This window comes from Sceloporus occidentalis, unplaced genomic scaffold, assembly GCF_023333645.1.
Source record: "Sceloporus occidentalis isolate IW3139 unplaced genomic scaffold, rSceOcc1.0.p SCAF_4, whole genome shotgun sequence".
Taxonomy (NCBI): Eukaryota; Metazoa; Chordata; class Lepidosauria; order Squamata; family Phrynosomatidae; genus Sceloporus; species Sceloporus occidentalis.
The window spans coordinates 3,531,988-3,550,419 of NW_028316984.1; the positions used below are offsets into that span (position 1 = coordinate 3,531,988).

Here is an 18,432-nt window from a genome sequence, read left to right on the forward strand (position 1 = left end):
CCTCCTCCAGGCGATTCACCTTCCCGGAGAGGACAACGAGCTGGCAGACCGCCTCAGCAGATCTCCATCGGTGTGCCACGAGTGGAGGCTCCATCCCGAGACGGTCAGCGACCTCTTCGATCGGTGGGGAACCCCCCGGATCGACCTCTTCGCGACCAGCTGGAACAGCCACTGTCCCCAGTTCTGCTCCAGGAAGCGATTCGACGGATCCCTTGGAGACGCATTCGCTTTCCTCTGGACGGGGGAGCTCCTCTACGCCTTCCCTCCGTTCCCTCTCATCGTCAGGGTGGTGTCCAAAATGACAATGGACCGCTCGCAGGCGATCCTGATCACCCCGTGGTGGCCGAGACAACCATGGTTCGCATCCCTTCTCCACCTCTCCGGGAGATGCTTCCTCCGTCTCGACCCGCGTCCGGACCTGCTCTCGATCCAGGACGGACGAATTCTCCACCCGGACATCGAGAGCCTGCCGCTGGTGGCCTGGAAGATCCGGCCCTGACCGCCTTGCCGGAATCGGTTAGGACGGTGATCCTGGCTGCCAGAAAACCTTCCACCCAGCGTTCTTATGCCCTGAAATGGAGGAGATTTTGCCTCTTCCTTGACCAGAAGGGCTTGTCTCCTGCACAGGTTTCCACTCCAGTGGTGCTAGAGTTTTTGATGGCGCTTTTGAACGGAGGGCTGTCCCTCACATCCATCAAAGGCTACCTTTCTGCCATTTGTGCAAAATATCAGTTCGGGGGGAGGGTGTCTTTCTTTAAGGATCCCTTGGTGAAGGGCTTTCTGAAGGGTTGTGCCAACCTATATCCTCCTGTGTCGGTACCAACACCGGCTTGGAGCTTGGAGTCGGTACTGTCCGCTCTCCAATCCAAGCCCTTTGAACCCATGGCCTCAGCGGACTTGAGACTGTTGACTTGGAAAACCGCTTTCCTTGTGGCCATCACCTCTGCCCGCCGTGCGGGCGAACTCTGTGCCTTACGGAGGGACGAACCATTCCTGAGGTTCCACAAGGACAAGGTGGTCCTCCGTATGGACATCACCTTCTTGCCAAAGGTGGTGTCTGCTTTCCACATGTGCCAGGACATTGTGTTGCCCACTCTAGCATCCGATCCGACGTCGGACGAGGAGCGACGCCTACACTCCCTTGATGTCAGGAGGGCGCTGGCGTTTTACCTGGACAGAACTGCTGCCTCCAGCCGGTCCGAGAGACTCTTTCAATGCTACTCGGAACCGAAGAAGGGGTTGCCCGTGTCTACGCAGAGGTTCTCCAAATGGGTGGCCAGTACCATCCACCTCTGCTATGAACTGCTGGGCAAACCTCTCCCTGGCAGGGTTCGGTCACATTCCACAAGAGCTGTGGCGGCATCCTCAGCATTCCTGTCTGGGATTCCTTTGGAGGATGTCTGTAAGGCTGCTGTCTGGTCCCAACCTCTCACTTTTATTAAGCATTACAGGTTGGACACCAGGGCCATCCGAGACGCAGCTTTCGGGAGGGCTGTGTTGGTTTCAGGGTTGCATTGATTGCACTACTGATGTATTTGTGTTATACAGTTTACACTGTTTATACTGTTGAATGTTGATTTGCACAACTCCTATGGGATCGGTCTTGCATGACCTCTGCTCCCTTCTCAGGTTTAGCAAAGTTGTTGCTATTTTATCTATGCATGAACAAAAAGACTGACTCTTTATGGTTCAGGATGTTTATTTGTAATAAATATACCTTTGGTTTACCATAGCTTTGGTCTCAGGACACTCCCTCCGCCACATACCTAAGCTTGTCAGTCTAAACCCATTTGTATGATTCGCAGAGACCACGAAGAAGAAGGACAGGTTGCTTACCTGTAACAGTATTTCTTCGAGTGGTCATCTGCGAATACATACAAATCCCACCCGTCCGTCCCCTCAGTGTCCTGCTCTCATTGGCTCTCTTCCTTCGCCTGCTTGGCGGAAAAATTGCGGAACTGGGGAAAAGAGCGGGAAGGCAGGGGCCTTATAACGGGTGGGCGGAGTTACCGCCAAAAAGTTTCAATATGTTGCAGAGTAAAACTCTGCCCAGTGATTCCAGTAGGTTCCGAGCAGCACTGCGCAGGCGCAGTGAAACCCATTTGTATGTATTCGCAGATGACCACTCGAAGAAATACTGTTACAGGTAAGCAACCTGTCCGTCTGTCATGCCTGGTGCTTGAAAACACCCCATTCAGCTTCTGTGCATTGCACGCAGTCTGAGAAGATGCACTTGCTCTTGCCCAGCGGGCCATGACTGCCAGAGGGGGAGGGTTATTGTCTCCTAGTGACAGGATTTATTTACTCTTGATACAAACAGTCCCTGTATTGTATTGTTGGCAGAGCCCTTTGTTTGCCCCTTCCCTTTGTCTCTGCCTGCTTTGTAGGGAAGCTTACAAACATTGCATGTCCATTCCTATTGCTTGTGCAGTAGTGTGTGAATGCCAGATGCAGCTTTGTGGCAGATTGAGTTCAAAGAACTGAAGCAGCCACTGAATGAGACTTTTTCATACTGCTATAGGAGTGCCCCATGCAGTATCTGTTAACTTTTTCAGGCTTCAGAACTCTTCTGTAATGCCAGACTGCAGCCTGGAATCATAAGAAGTATTTCATTTCGTGGAATTGGTGATTTGTATTTTCTGTGTGAAGAAGGGGGAATTTGATTTCTTAGCCTCCTAGGCAACAGTTACATTGATGGTTTGGAAGCTATAATAATTAAACTAGTCAGTGGTTTGAGTGTTGGATTACAACTCTGGAGACCAGGGTTTGATCACTATCTCAGCCATGAAATCCACTGGGTGACCTCAGGCAAGTCACATGTTCTCAGCCTCAGGGGAAGACAATGTCAGATATTCTCCGAACAAATCTTGCCAGGAAAAAACCATGATAGGTTTGCCTTAGGGGCGCCAGAAATCAAAAATGACTTGAAGGCACAACAATGTCACAACTGCCAGGGATTGGGAAACTTCATTTATCCGCTTGCAAGACCTTGAGAGGGTTGCATCTCCTCTTACTACACCCCCTTCTAAAGTGATAAAATGCTACTCAAAAACACCTTCCATAACCCTCCCTCACTGTGTGCATCATACATGTGTGTAATTTTGTTATTTCCCCTCCCTGACTCCATATTCTTCAGCCCAGGGGAGTCCTTTATTTGCCTAAGACGTGAACTGGAAGTCAGTATTTGGTTCCCTCCCTGGTTAAATAGAGATGCATCCTGGCCCTAAAACATGTTGGAGAAGGGTCCAAAGCATAGCATAATGTATATGGGGTTTATGTCTGCAATTTAAAAAAAGGGAGGGGGGAATGCTTAATGGGGCCACAAAAATGGTTATCTGGCTGAATGTGGACCATAATACACACTTCCCACAGCCTTTCTGGAGATGCAGCCTCCCCCACCTTCCCCATCTTTCTGCTTGTCATTTTTAAAAACCCTCATTCTAACCTTCTAATTGAGAAAATTATATTAATTTTCCACATATGTTTTCCACATGTGTTGGTATGAGGCTGATTCATATTTCTAGAAATATATGAACTTCTGAAAGATGAAGGCCATAAAATTCTTTTCATAAAGAGCTTTACTAGTAGCAACATTAAAATATTAAAATATAAAATATAAAATATTAGTGGTGAGCGCACACACACACACACACACACACACACACACACACACACACATATATATCCAATGCATTTCTTTATTGCTTGTCAGCCTACCACAACTTCAAAGTCAATGTAATAATAATAATAATAATAATAATAGGATTTATTTATATGCCGCCCAATCACTGGGAATCCGGGTGGCTTACAACAGAGGGGATAATAGACGGTTCCCTGCCCTTAGGCTTACAATCTAAACAGACACGACACAAAAGGAGAAGGGAATGGTGGGGGGGGGGGGGGAGGGGATCAGATCCAGCATTCTTCTCTCCCTCTGAAGCCTGGACCAAGGCAGATGGACCGGAGGGAGGGCTCTTCTTCTTCAGGCTAGCCCTGATGGAAAATGTACAGTTGGTAAAAAACACTTTAAAAATATGAAATTACCATAGTAACAATACACCAATTAAAAACAACACTAATAGTTGTGATGTTTGTAGTGCAACACTTGCATTTTCCTTGAAGCTTGATAGGATCCTATGCCATGCTTATAGTACAAAATCAGAACGACACAGAATAAGAGATGTCAGACTAATGTGTGTGTATATTTGGATTAATATTTGTTGGCTGAGCATTGTGATATTTTCAACTAAAACACTGATGAGAGCAAAAAAATATAGCTAATTAGGAGTTCCAAAGAGTTCTGTTTGTCTAATGTATAGATTAGGATTCTGGGAGACGAGGAATCAAATCCCTGTTTAGCCACAGATACTTGCTGGGTGACCTACAGCAGGGCACACTCTTTCAGAATAAGGTGAAGGCAATGGCAATATCTCCCTTCTGAACAAATCTTGTCAAAATAGCTTCAGGATAGTTTGCCTTATTGCTTGTCTTAAGAGTAACTAGAAGTTAACATCCTATTCTTAGCCCATCTGCCATGATTGATTGAATTACAACAATTCAGACAGCCATGGATTAATGTAAGTGGGAAAATTTCCATCCCACATCTCTGCTTAATTCAAATATAAACCAGAATATAGGGGTGAAACTGCACCCTGTGTTAAGAGCAAGATGGATGGATCACATTCCAGCATTATAGCCAGAAATCACTGGGAAAGCATAGGTTCATCAAGTTGTGTTCAGACAACAACTGACTAATAATCTGAAACTAGGCACTACATAAGAGATCATTTTGTGGATGGCCTGTATCAGTTTTGGACATAGAAGGATAGGAGATATCTTATAACAGTTGCAAATCAGAGTGACTCCCAACAGATTGACAGATATATTTTCCTCATACATTAAGCACTTATTATTTCTGTATTTGTACTGTGTTTTATGGGGGAAAGTTTGTGCTAGATAAAAGGAAAGCTCTGTTATGTGCTTTACCCTAGAATTATAACATTTTGACTTACAATGCAGTTTCCAGCCCATTTTACCCCATGGAGTTAATAAGTTGTTCTAGTGCATTAGTTCAGTAGAAAACTCTTCTGTTGGCTTAGAGCAACATTTTGTTTCCAACTGTTGCTTAGCAATAGTTTTGGGCCCTTGGGAGGTAGATGAAAGGACTTACTTAATTTAGTCGTGTTGTTCAGGGCCTTTTTAGGTCAGTGTTTCTCAAAATGTGGGCCAAGGACTTAGCCTATTTTCAGGCGAGCCTCAGTGCTGCTATTAATCTATTTTTCAGCAGCAGAGAGAGGTGAGGAAAATGGGTGCTGGTTAAAATTTCAGGGTGGGTAGAGAAAGGCAGAAGCAATGGATATAGGAACACTTTGTGAGGCAAGTGGTTTTAATAAAAGAGCAATGATATAAGACTGTGAAAGTTAAGACACATGGAACGCCATGTGCACACTAAAGGGGTCCTAACAGTGTGACTTTTAGTGTTGTTTGGTGTTTAAAATGCATTTATTAGCTTAGTCTTAGTCATCAGTCTTAATGTATCTGTGTGCCTTCAGTATTTTCTTCAGTTGGTACTTTGCTGGCTTCCCTAAACACTAAAAGGGTTTGCAGTTGATACAGTTTGAAACTAGGTTATTAGTCCGAAGGACAGAGTTACAGAGCTGTTTCCACCCTCTTGAGGTCAGGGTGCACCATGGGCATGCATATTTGCCCCAGAAGCTATAATTTTGCCCAGTTTCAACTGACGTGTAACTTTGCTTGAAAGGTTTACCAGACTTAAGGATTTTTCTGATTCCTGTGAAGTTGGTTATATCCACTTATTTAAAATAGTAAAGTCCTTCATTTATAGCTTCTAGATCATCAGATGCTGCCTGAGATGGGAAAGTTAAGTCATGATATCTCCAGAATCAATGCCTATAGTTGAGGAAAGATGAAGTGTAGGACTCTCTGTTGCATGGAAAACACTGTGCCAATGAATTAAATGGTTTCCAAAGACTAATTTGACTAATTTGTCTAATTTCCAAATACTGATTTGATATGAGTTTAAAATAATGCCATTAATTGACAGCTGATAGTGACAAAATCTGTCTTTTTCTGGTGTGTTTTATGACTGGTTCCATCCTGCCCTCCACTTTGGGACTAATGGACCTCAGTTGCAGGTCCAAAGAGCAGAAGGTCTGAGAACCTCTGGTTTAGAATACAGTCCTAGAATATGTGTTCAATCCACATTCAGGCCACATGTTTGGTTACCTTTGTTTTTTGTCCCATTCATCTCAATTTTAATTAAAAGAAAGCTTATGTATACATGACAATTTTGCAGAAGACAATTTTTCAAAATTCCTATGACAGACATATAAAGTGGACAATTAAAGGAGAGAAGTTTATTTGTGTCTATTCATTACAGTTGAATGGATACCTATTCTGATTGTTTAATCCATTGCTATTGAGACACCACAGTGAAATAGGAAACCGGGTGTTAATTAAAAAAAGAAACCATGAAAATTGCTGTTGGTCTCCTACAAAATGGTATGGATGGCTGACTGTTTTAAGATGGTCCTTCCCAGCTCTGAACCTAGCAGCACTAGTAGTGAGGCTACTCTGTGTGTGTGTGTGTGTGTGTGTGTCTGTCTGTCTGTCTGTCTGTCTGTCTGTCTGTGGCTTCAGGTCATCTGTTCACTTATGGCAACCCCATTTCACAGGGTTTTCTTAGACAGGGAATACTTAGTTCGTTCTTGCAAAATATAGCCTGCAGTGCCTGGCATTTGTTGACTATCTCCTTTCCAAGTACTAACCAGAACTGGCCCTGTTTAAACTCCAAGATCACATGGGATCTGGTGCCTTTAGGGTTTTTAGGGCACGGTTACACTATGTGTAATAAGATGTTCTGCTGGTGAGATGAGGAGAATATTTGAAGGAGGGGCCATTTTCCTTTTAGTAGGGAATAGAAAGGAAGCAGTATAAGCAGTATGGATTTTGTAACTGAACATAGTGGCAGATCCTGCCCTTCAGTTTTGTTTTCACCCAGAATACATATGACAATACATAAGTCAGAACTGTGAAATAACTAATCATTTAACTCATGTTATAAACCCACAATTTTTTTCTAACTCACTAGTTTCTCCAATTAATACTTGAGTTAAAATTGGTGGCTCAAATGGGTAAGACACTGACTCTGTTGATTGCAAGATGAGCAGGTTGGCAGTTCGAGGCCCAGGTGCCACATGATGGGGTGAGCTCCTGTCACTAGTCCCAGCTTCTGCCAGCCTAGCAGTTTGAAAGCATGCATATGCAAGTAGATAAATAGGTACCACTTCGGTGGGAAGGTAAACAGCATACTATGCATTCATGCTGGCCACACAACCCACACAGTAGTCTCTGACAATGCTGGCTCTTCAGCTTAGTAATGGAGATGAGCACTGTCCCCTACAGTTGGACACGACTTGATAACCTTGCCAACAGGGAATCCTTTTACCTTTACCTTTAAAATATACTTTAGCGAGCCACATTATGAAATTCAGAATTTGTTAGAGGGCTATCTCTCCCTTTGTCAGATGCAGCACATCATGAAGGCCAGTAAAACAGAAAGGTGGAGGAAGAAATGTATCTCTTTGCTCTGTTGTTAGCCAGGCTTATCTGGAGGATGGAGGAGGGGATTGACAGAAAGAGAGACAATGAAAGGGAGGAGGGAAATGACTTTTTAAGCACAAGTCAGAGCAGAACAAACAACAATCAAGAATGGAAAAGAAGATAGAAGAGTGAGTATTGCAGTGAAATAAGGCTGGGGGTGGGAGAGAGTGATTTGTTTGAAACCCAGACCCTCCATCAACCAAGGCCCTTTCAGAATGTCAGGCCTTTTAGGCCTAAAAGACAGGTTCCCGCCCTGTCTTTTAGGCCTAATGGAAGTGTTTGGAGTCTTGCTTGGGCCTTATAGATTGGTTAATAGGCAGGAGGTGTCTATAAGATGGGAGACCTGAACTGTATTCTCAATACTGTTTTCTTTAACTGATGGGCTAACAAGTACAATAAAACTAATATGACCTGACATGATAATCTTTATGGATTATATTTGACTTAAATTTGTATATATTTTCTAGGGATTTATGTTCCTTGGTACCGTTGATGCTCAGTCGGAGTTGACATCTGAACAGAATTCCATAAACCTCTCTTCGGGCACATACAGCCACCATGACTATGCCACTAACACACAGCTGACTTGTGACAAGTGTCCTGCAGGAACCTATGTATCTAAGCACTGCACAATGGCAACCTTAAGAGAGTGCAGTCCTTGTCCCAGTGGGACCTTCACAAAGCATGAAAATGGTATAGAGAGATGTCATGTGTGTAGAAAGGCTTGTATGCTGCCGCTGATTGAAAGAACACGTTGCACTGCTTTGACTGACCGTGAATGCATTTGTCCCTCTGGTCAGTTTATAAATGGTACCACCTGCAACCCATACTCAGTGTGCCAAGTTGGATGGGGCTTAAAAAAGAAAGGAACTGAAACTGAAGACATCAAGTGCAAACCATGCCCTCGTGGCACTTTCTCTGCTGTGCCTTCAAGTGTGTTGAGATGCAAAGCATTCACAAACTGCTCACAAAAGAATATGGTGGTGATAAAGCCAGGAACAAAAGAGAGAGATAACATCTGTGGACTTCCGTCAGCTTTCCAGAATGCAGCTGGACTTCTGTCAAGTCCAGAAGTTGGTGAACAGCACCAGAAAATTTATTCTACTACTTTTCTTCCCAAAGGTGGGTATAGAGCATTGGCAGATAGCTGTGCTGGGGCACATGCAATGGTGCCATTGGTATCAAGTCTGTGATTTGGAAAGCAGTGGCTGTAATTTGGATTGCTTTCTGAAGAGAAGCTTGTTAGATTCCACTTTAATTTGCAGTAGACCCCCTCTATCCATCCTGTCAGTAATATAATTATGTGGCCAGGGTTTGTTTCAGTCTGTGCTATTTCTTTGTATGTTTAGCATATCATAGCATGCAGTTACCTAAGATGAGGCTACCATGGATATCCACATGTGCAAATCTGTAAAGATGTCATATTTGCAGTCCTATGGACTCTTACCTGAATGTAAATTTCATTTTATTCAGTGGAACCTTTATATAGATCTGCATAAGAGTTTACTGTCAGAATCAAATAACATCTGTGCTCCCAGCACTTCAGGCTGACTTTCCCTAATTCATTTGTTCTCCAGATGTTTTAGTCTAGAACTCCCATGGGATCCAGAGGACACCAGGTTGAGGAGAGCTGCTTTACTTTAACAGAGATAATGTTTCTGCTTATTTGTAGTAGACTGATGAATACAGACTCTCATTAAGTTGTGTGATGGTTCTACTATTCTCCCCACCATATGGATACTTTCCAATACTAATAATATCTGACCTTTTGCTTTAAAATACTAAGGGCTGCTGAATAAGTATATATTCATAGTGTCCATTTAGTCACTGAACACTGTTTTTTTCAAGGACCACTTAAACTTGGAATTTTATTGTAGAGAGATCTTGTAGCACCTTTGAGAATAACTGAAAGAAAGAAGTTGTCAACAGGAGCTTTCATAGTCATTTGATGAGGAATGCATCTGAGGAAGTAGACTTAAGTCTACGAAAGCTCATACTGCTAACTTTCTTTCTTTCAGTTAGTCTCAAAGGTGCTACAAGATTCTCTACATACTGATTCTACAGACTAACATGGCTATATCTTTGAATTCTACCATGTTGTAATTTTATTGGTTAACTGACAGATTTGTATTCCATATCCTCACCATTTAGATCATCAGTATGGCTTAGAAAGTTGCTTGAATAATGATGCCCAGTGTCTTACCAAGGTGTTCTGCCATAGTGCAGGTCCAAAACACACTGCAGAAGTAATCCAGTTTGAGATCTCTTCAACCGACCTGGGTCAGTGTTAGGGAATCCTGGGAATTATAGTTTATTGTGTCACTAGAGTTCTGTGACAGAGATGGCTAAATGTCTCACAAAACTACAGTTCCCAAAATTCCCTAGCACTGAGCCAGGGCAGTTAAAGCTGTCTCAAATTGGATTATTTCTGTAGTGTGTTTTGGGCCACAGTTTTCATTACCTTCTGGGTGATGTTTACTCTGTAGTCCTCCAGTGGTGGAGTAGAAGAGCCATGGAGTAGAAGAGCCATCCCTCCATAGAAGGGAGTGCATATGTGTGCACACGCACTGATTGTAGGGCAGGGTCTTCTGTCTCCAAGAGGTCAAAAATTTCCAACCAGATAAGATTATCTTTAGAAACTGTTTTCCATAGATGCTTAATCAATATGAATGGTGTTGGGTTATTTTATAACACCTTAGGCATAAATTATTTCAAGGTGATCAACATATTTTCACAAATAAAACATAAAAGCAATCATATCAATTAAAAACTTTTAAATATGAAAGAAACAAACATTTAAAAGTACTGTATTTGTAGGTGAGTATAAAAGTAAAGAGTACATATAGATTTTGGTTTTATGAAAGCTGTAAATGGGAGAGGGAAATACACGTGTCTTTGTTAATGTGATGATACTTGGATGACATTTACTGAGGGGCTTGATACATCAACAGACAGGCGTCTAAACACTAGTCACTATTATTTATCTTTTTCTTGAGAGATGAGTCAAGCTTCCACTAATATTTACTATCTTTTAGACATATTTAAACACCAGTAATTCTGGAGCTTGTTTGCTCCTTAATATGTGTTTCATATGAGTAAGTTTATTTTAAAAATATATAATTAATGGTTCATCAGACAGGCAGATATATAAAGGAATATGTATGATGAATGAGGATGGAATTGTGACATTTCAACTTCCAATGGACACTGTAAACACCCTGCTTCTACTGCAGTTCCTTCTCCTGAATTCTGTCCAATGCAGAAGTAGTTATATCTCTAAATGCACCTTTAAGAGCAGTAAATGTTATGCTTCTTTGTGCTGATATGCATTCCCAATAGCTCTGTAACACAACTTGAATGGCCTCTTTTTAAAATCAAGTGCTCTAAAAGCCAGTCAGATTTAAGGCCATATTGGCCAGAATTATATTAAGAACTCACAGTTTCTCTGCTTTCTGTATAATATTATATTTGTTTTATTAGGTGTGAACTCTTCAGCTTCCAACTTTGCTGCCACTCCACCCCCTAGTATGCACACTGATGTGATGGCGCCAACAAACATTTATAATGAAACCTCAGAGAATGAAACTGGAGCTACCAATGTGACAGCCCTGCTGTATCCTAAGCCTTTAAATCACCAGCAAATCCATTACCACAAGCATACTCCTTCCATCCTTAAAGGACAGCCTGCACTGGAAATGAGTGGCAGTGTAAAATCCAACATTCCATATAAGCCCCCTAAAAGAGGATCCCCGAGACAGGCCAGCCATAGGCATTTTGATATCAACGAACATTTGCCGTGGATGATAGTTCTCCTACTGCTGCTTGTTCTGGTGGTGATAGTTGTATGCAGTGTTCGGAAGAGTTCACGAACTCTAAAGAAAGGACCAAGACAAGATCCCAGTGCAATTGTGGAAAAGTCTGTATTGAAAAAATCTACTACCCCAACCCCAAACAAGGAGAAATGGATCTACTATTACAATGGACATGGTGAGTAACTGATAAATTCTCATAAATGTTTTCCAAAGAATGCTCTTCAGAACTGAATTTGGTTCCCATTTACAGCTGACCCTCCACATCCATAGATTCTGCATTCAACCAACTGCAGTTCAAAAATATTCACAGAAAAAAGTCCAGAAAGTAAACCTTGATTTTGCTATTTTGTATAAGGGACACCATTTTACTACACCATTATATATAATGACCCTTCAGCATCCATGGATTTTGCTATCCATGGTGGATCCTGGAACCAAACCTCAGTGGATATTGAGGGCCCACTGTATAACTTAAAAAGGAGTCCTGTGGCACTTTAAAGACAACTTTATTCTAGCATGAGTGTTTGCATCTAAGGTGTCATGGGATTCTTTCTACTATTCTAAATAGTCATGGGATTTATTCTCTTGTAATATCACATTTGAAAATGAAGAAGTTCAATTTCTAATTTTTGAAACACTGATCGAACCACAAATACTGTGGGTGAACAAATTGAACTTTAAAAAATAAGCTTTTAAAGCTGTGAATAAAATGAAAATCTAAACTCAGCAATTAGATTCTAATTTATTGAACAAAAAATGAGTGATGACTCATGACTTGTCATCCAGGGACATAAGCCAGTCTTTGTTGCACCCCCTGAAATTCAACCTTGCACTGCCTGGGCATGTGGGCAGACCAGATTGAAAACCATTGGTTCAGCTGTGATAGCTGGCCATCAGTTTATTTTGAAAGATTCCTGTTCTAAGATAACATGATGTTAGTCCCTTGATTATGCAGATCAACTTGTTAGTATGATGGAAGGAACTCTCAAGATATGTGTAACTATATATATATATATATATATATATCAGTTACATATGTTCTGCACCATAGTTTTATTTTCAAAATGGAAAAAAATATTTTTGAATGTGACAGCAGCTTCCAGTGAGAAAACAGGTCTATTTGGTTAGGCCAAGTGTCATCATCCTTATATTTGTGTATTTCATGTTTTCTGGCTTGATATAGTAGCTTACATTTATCCCTGTTGAAATTCATTTTGGCCAGCTTTCAATGTGTCAAAGTCATTTTGAATTCTGATCATTTTCTTTTAGGTATTTGTCATATCCCCAGTCATTTGGTGTCATCTGCAAATTTGATAAGTTAGCCTTCTGTTTCATCATTTAAATGATTTACAAACACTAGGCCTAGGACAAAACCTCAAGGCATCTTACTAATCACTTCTTTCTAGGGTTAAGAGTAATCATTGGTGAGCATTCTCTGGGTTTGATGGGTCAGCCAGTTATGAATTCACCTTAACAGTAGCACTGTCTAGCCCACAGTTCACCAACATGCATACAAGAATACTGCGAGGGACCTTGTCAAAGGTGTTATAAGATATACTACACCCACAGCACTCCCCTGATCTACAAAGCTTGTAACAATATATAAAAAAGATAAGACTGGTTTGGCATTACTTGTTTTTGAGAAACCTATGCTGGTCCTTGGTATTCACAGCATTCCTTTCTGAGTGTGCACAAACAGTCTGTTTAATGATCTGTTCTAGAATCTTTCCTGGTATAGATGTCAAGCTGAATGATCAATAGTTGCTTGGATCCTTTTTTAAAACTCGTTTTGAAGATGGGGATGTTAGACCTCCTCCATTCTGCTGTGACCTCTTTGGTCCACCAAGAATTATCAAAGATGATTCTGAGATTATATCTACAAGTTGCTTTAATACTCTTGGATGCGATTCATCTGGACTTGGAGACAATATTTTATTTAGAGTGGCTAGGTATTCCTTTACTAACCTGTTATGTGCTATAATCCCCTTCATCATTTGTTCTGTATTACCAGTTAGAGCACTGTTTTCCCTTTAGAAGACTGAGGCAAACAATTCATCCATTAGCAATGTACCAGTGACCATTCCATTTTTTAATTTTTCCTCTTCCTCCAAACACAGCCAAAGGGTTATTATTTTTAACCTCTCTAGCAAGCGTGAACTAATTTTGCAAGTTAGTGTTTCTGACACACACACATCCATACTAGCTGTTTATGTGTATTAGTTTTTGTTGTTTTCCTCCTCCCTCCATTTTTTATCCAGGTTTTTTAAATCTCATCTCCTTTGTAAGTTCTTCATTCACCATGGCTTCTTAAGACATCTCCCACTTTTCTTCCTCCTTGGAATTGTTTACAACTGTGCCTTGAATATCTCACTTTTAAGAAACTACGAGGCATCATGAATCCCCTTCCCTTTAAGCATTTCTGACCATGGGATCTCACCCAGTATTTCCCTAAATCAACTGAAATCAGCTTACATGCCTGTCTATGTTTGGCTTCTCATTTCCGCTGTATAAGATGTGTTGATTAGTTCATTTCTGTTGGTTAGAAGCAGTGTTGCCAATTTCTGGGAATTGCCAGTAAATATTGAGGAATTCTGGGGATTTTGGATTTTGGTAAAACATTCTGGGGAATATCTTAGAGGCTTGTTGGCAGTACTGGTTAGGCGAGCCACCATGTACACACTTGGGTACAAACACTTGTCAAGGTGAGTCCCACTCACCCAGCTATTTTCCTATTGTGGCAGCCCCATTGGTTTTGTCATCCCACTGCTGCCACCAAATTAAGTGACGAGAACCAACAAAACCATTTATTTCCCTTTTTTTAGAATTCACTTTCAAATGTTATCTAGTAGTGTGGTTACTTATTTTAGAGCCGGACAAGCTTGTGAGTGATTAACAATAAAACTTTATTTGAAAAACAGTTTAATAATGTCTCGCTTGTTCAGTTGGTATGTTCACTTGTTGTTGTTTCACTTTGTTGCACTTAGTTACACTTGTTATTTCTCTCTCTCTCTCTGTCTTTCTAGAGAACTCCAGTTACTCTCACTTAAGACCCTCACACCATCCTCATTTACTTTTATCCTTCTGACCTTATTTCTGTACTAGCCCTCAGGCTAACCCTATCCCTCAGGATATCAGACAAGCAACTACCTTACTTGGATCTAGGAGTCCAAACAGACCACGCGTTGAGTATGAGTCAACAGTGCTATGTGGCAGCTAAAAAGACCAATGCAATTTTAGGCTACATCAGTAAAAGTATAGTGTCTAGATCAAGGGAAATAATAGTGCCACTCTATTCTGCTTTGGTCAGGCCCCACCTGGAATACTGGGTCCAGTTCTGGGCACCACAATTCAAAAAAGATGTTGAGAAACTGGGGCATGTCCAAAGGAGGGTGACTAAAATGGTGAAGAGTCTGGAAACCATTCCCTATGAGGAACGACTTAGGGAGTTGGGGATGTTTAGCCTGGAGAAGAGAGGGTTAAGAGGTGATATAATAGCCCTGTTTAAATACTTGAAGTGATGTCACATTGAGGAGGGAGACTAGGACCTGGAGCAATGGATGCAAGCTACAGGAAAAGAGATTCCACCTCAACATTAGGAGGAACTTCTTGACAGTAAGGGGTGTTCGATAATGGAACACACTCCTTCCTCGGCGTGTAGTGGAGTCTCCCTCCTTGGAGGTCTTTAAACAGAGGCTGGATGGCACAAAACTAATTTATGTTTCATATATGCCTTATACACATAGCCTGACGGTAATTTTATACAATATTTTAAGTCATACTGTGAATAAAACAAAGTTTGTGCATACTAAAGAATCCAGAATGGCACTACACTGACATTTTCCCCTGCCATGAACAGCTATGGCTATTGATTTGCCTACATGGTGCACAAGGAAGTTACTAGCAGCATTGGGTGGAAGTGTTACTGCACTGATGCCAGTCTGGCCACCTCTGTCCTCTCTCTCTGTGTCTATGGATGATGGCTGTTTGGATATTAGGCACCATTTTTTATATTATCCCACTTCATCAGAACAAAAGCCTTTGTATATTAGCACTGCAAAAGAATTGTTAGAATTGATATAGTTGTTTCTTAAAACTGAAATGCGAAAATCTTGTCTTCCAGGTAGAATATATATTTTTTGTCTTCAAGGAAGAGAATCATAACTTTCATAAATAATAGTGCAGTTATTATTCCCATCCATGGGGGGTTTCTTTCCTGGCCCCACCGTGGATGGCAAAACACCCCCCGCAGATGGACAGTCCCCATATTATTTATTTGTGGCAACATGTTCATGGATGCATGCATATACCACCGTTGAATAATATGGGGTGTGGTGATCTGTAGGTGGTCAAATATGTGGATCACCAGCTCGCTGGTACAAAGGGTCCACTGTGCTATGACAATTTTGAGATTTGAAAGCATGATTTAGACTACTCTGCCAAAAGATGACCTCCTGTTTAGCTGAGGTCTGTAAGCTAGAGAAAATCAACCAGGGTTCCTTAGCCCAGATAAGAGACTTCAACCATACTGCATGAGGCAACAATGTGTTTCTAGTATGAAAAAGGTATAGGTAACATTATCCATGTGAAACATGGTATACACATTTGGAGGATTGATTTGGGCATCCTTAGTAAAGAGTTAGAAAAGTTGGGGAATTCATGTTTGCCATTTGTGAAATTTTTGACTCAAAGAAATATCAAATGGTGCCATTGAAACACCCTGTGGAAAATTAAAGTGACTGTTGCGTGGTCTAAGCATATTTTGCAAGCATTTGACCTTTGGGAAGGCACAGGGGCACAATTTGTTATTTTTGTATTTCATCTATAGTTCTTCTGTCAAATAGGTATTGACATTCTGAAGCTGGTGGCAGCTCAGATTGGAAGCCAGTGGAAGGATATCTACCAATTTCTGTGCAACGCAAGTGAGCGGGAAGTGGCTGCTTTCACCAATGGATATTCTGCAGATCACGAAAGGGCCTATGCTGCACTACAGCACTGGACCATCAGAGGCCCTGAAGCAAGCCTTGCCCAGCTGATCAGCGCCCTCCGCCAGCACAGGCGCACTGATGTGGTGGAGAAGATCAGAGGACTGATGGAAGATACAACACAGGTAATTTATTCTACATTAATTGATAAGTGAATAATGTTTAATGTCTCTGTTGCTCTCATTCTGGTTACAGAGTAGCCCTTTGGCGCATTTACTTGAAGCCATGACAGTATAGTCTGTCTTATTGTACCATGAGCAGTCATTTCCCAACAAATATTGGTATTGTTTCACTCACCTTTTTGTGTTTGCAGCAAGATCATGAAACTAGGACTAAGTGAGGTCACACCTACCATTTGTGAAGTAAGATGGTATGTGTATGCAGATACTATTGCTATCTTGTCCTTTGTCTACCATGAAAGTCAGGTCTCCTTCCAGACATCCTGGTATTTGTTATAGAGTGTTCTATAAATAAAAACACAGGAAAATGGGAAAAAGTAAGGAAACAGAAACTATCTTTTTAGGCTTTTTCCAGTGCTGGCTACATCCGTACAGAGGAATCTCTTCTCTCTGGTTTCCCATCTTTTGTATTCTTTTTTCATAACGTACCAAATTGGAAAAGCTAAAATGATACCATTAGTCATCTGTGAAACCTGAATGCATAATGAAGATTAAGGTTACAGTACTCTGAATAATTGGCCAGTGTGAACAGAGGTTAAGCTGGAAAAAGGGCTTCAAAATCATTTCTAGTTGTCTCAGTATTATGAAGACACTTAGTATAGCACACATTTGTGATAGAACTGAGTTGCTATTTGTTTGTTATTCCAGACTAACAAAAGACTCAGCAGAAGTGCTTTTCTGCTTATTTGACTAAATTAGCTTTGCCTCTGTTTGCTGCTGTTACAGGAAGTAAGCTTGTGTTTTATTTTCAAAATGCACTCTCAATCATTTATAGTTTTTGTTTATTGAAAACTGCTTCTGCCTAGAGAGACCCCGCTGTGGAAATTGTTTTGTCTGAATGGCAGTGACTTCATTTTTTCTGGTGATGCTCTGCAGAGTTTTCCCTTCTGTTCATCTTTGCTTTTGTGGTTATGCTCTGGGAAGACATGTTAGTGTTTCACATTAAGCTGCTAATATTGTTATCCTGAATGTTTACTTCTATTGGAATAGCTCTACTGTTTTATGTGGCCTGAAATTTGCTTTCTCTCATTCTGGTGAGTGCACGATTCGCTGCTGTAACTTTATCGTAACCATCTGCACATGAAGCACGGTTTCTGGTTCCTTGCTTTAAATAATGAATAGCATTGTCTTGCAGTCTTATATGTTATACTTATTCTAATTTTAAGAAGTAGCAGGCTAAGGACACTTCGTAGACTTTTTTTAAACGTGTGACACGCAATTGCTGACTCAATATACCATGTCATAGAAATTTTTACACGAAAGATTTGTTAACAAGCTTCAAGCTACATTAGTATACCTAGAAGTGTGTCATGACCATGGCTGTCAGTATACCGTGGTTCTGTAGTAACTGAAACCCAAACAGCCGGCTGCTACTGTTGCATAGTTCTAGCCTGAGTACTGGCTTTGTTTGCTTGTTTTTCAGAAAAAGTGTGGGGATTCCAGATCAGGACCACACAGCAAGGGCAAAGGAGTAAAAACTCCTGTTCCTGATTATGAACAGGAACAGTTTAAAAATACAGTGCAGTCATGGTCAGAACTATGTGTTATGTAAAAATTTATTTTGGTCACATGGCTGGGCTTCCATACTTTGTCCTTTCCTGTGATGGCCAGGAACACAATAAATTATGCAGGAAGAGAATGTTCATGTATTTGTGTAATTTATCCTGGCTGCAGACCTTGTATTTGGTACAGAAATTCAGTAAGAGCACAATTCATGCATTTTTTGGTCCTGTCAGAGATACAGTAGTTCTGGTGTTGATATTATAGCAGAACTTCCCCTCCTCTCCACCCCCCAAGAATATAATAATCTGATAGAGTAGTATAACTGTCTGGTAT

General features: G+C 41.2%; 1 protein-coding gene across 1 annotated transcript in view; it reads left to right on the plus strand.

The window, feature by feature from the left end:
• Positions 1-18,432, plus strand: part of LOC149313428 (tumor necrosis factor receptor superfamily member 21-like) — a 52,035-nt gene that overhangs the window by 13,645 nt on the left and 19,958 nt on the right. The window contains exons 2-4 of the mRNA XM_089519093.1: positions 8,091-8,745; positions 11,104-11,610; positions 16,277-16,542. Coding sequence (XP_089375219.1) covers positions 8,091-8,745; positions 11,104-11,610; positions 16,277-16,542 — 1,428 coding nt within the window. The remainder of the gene's footprint in view (positions 1-8,090; positions 8,746-11,103; positions 11,611-16,276; positions 16,543-18,432) is intronic.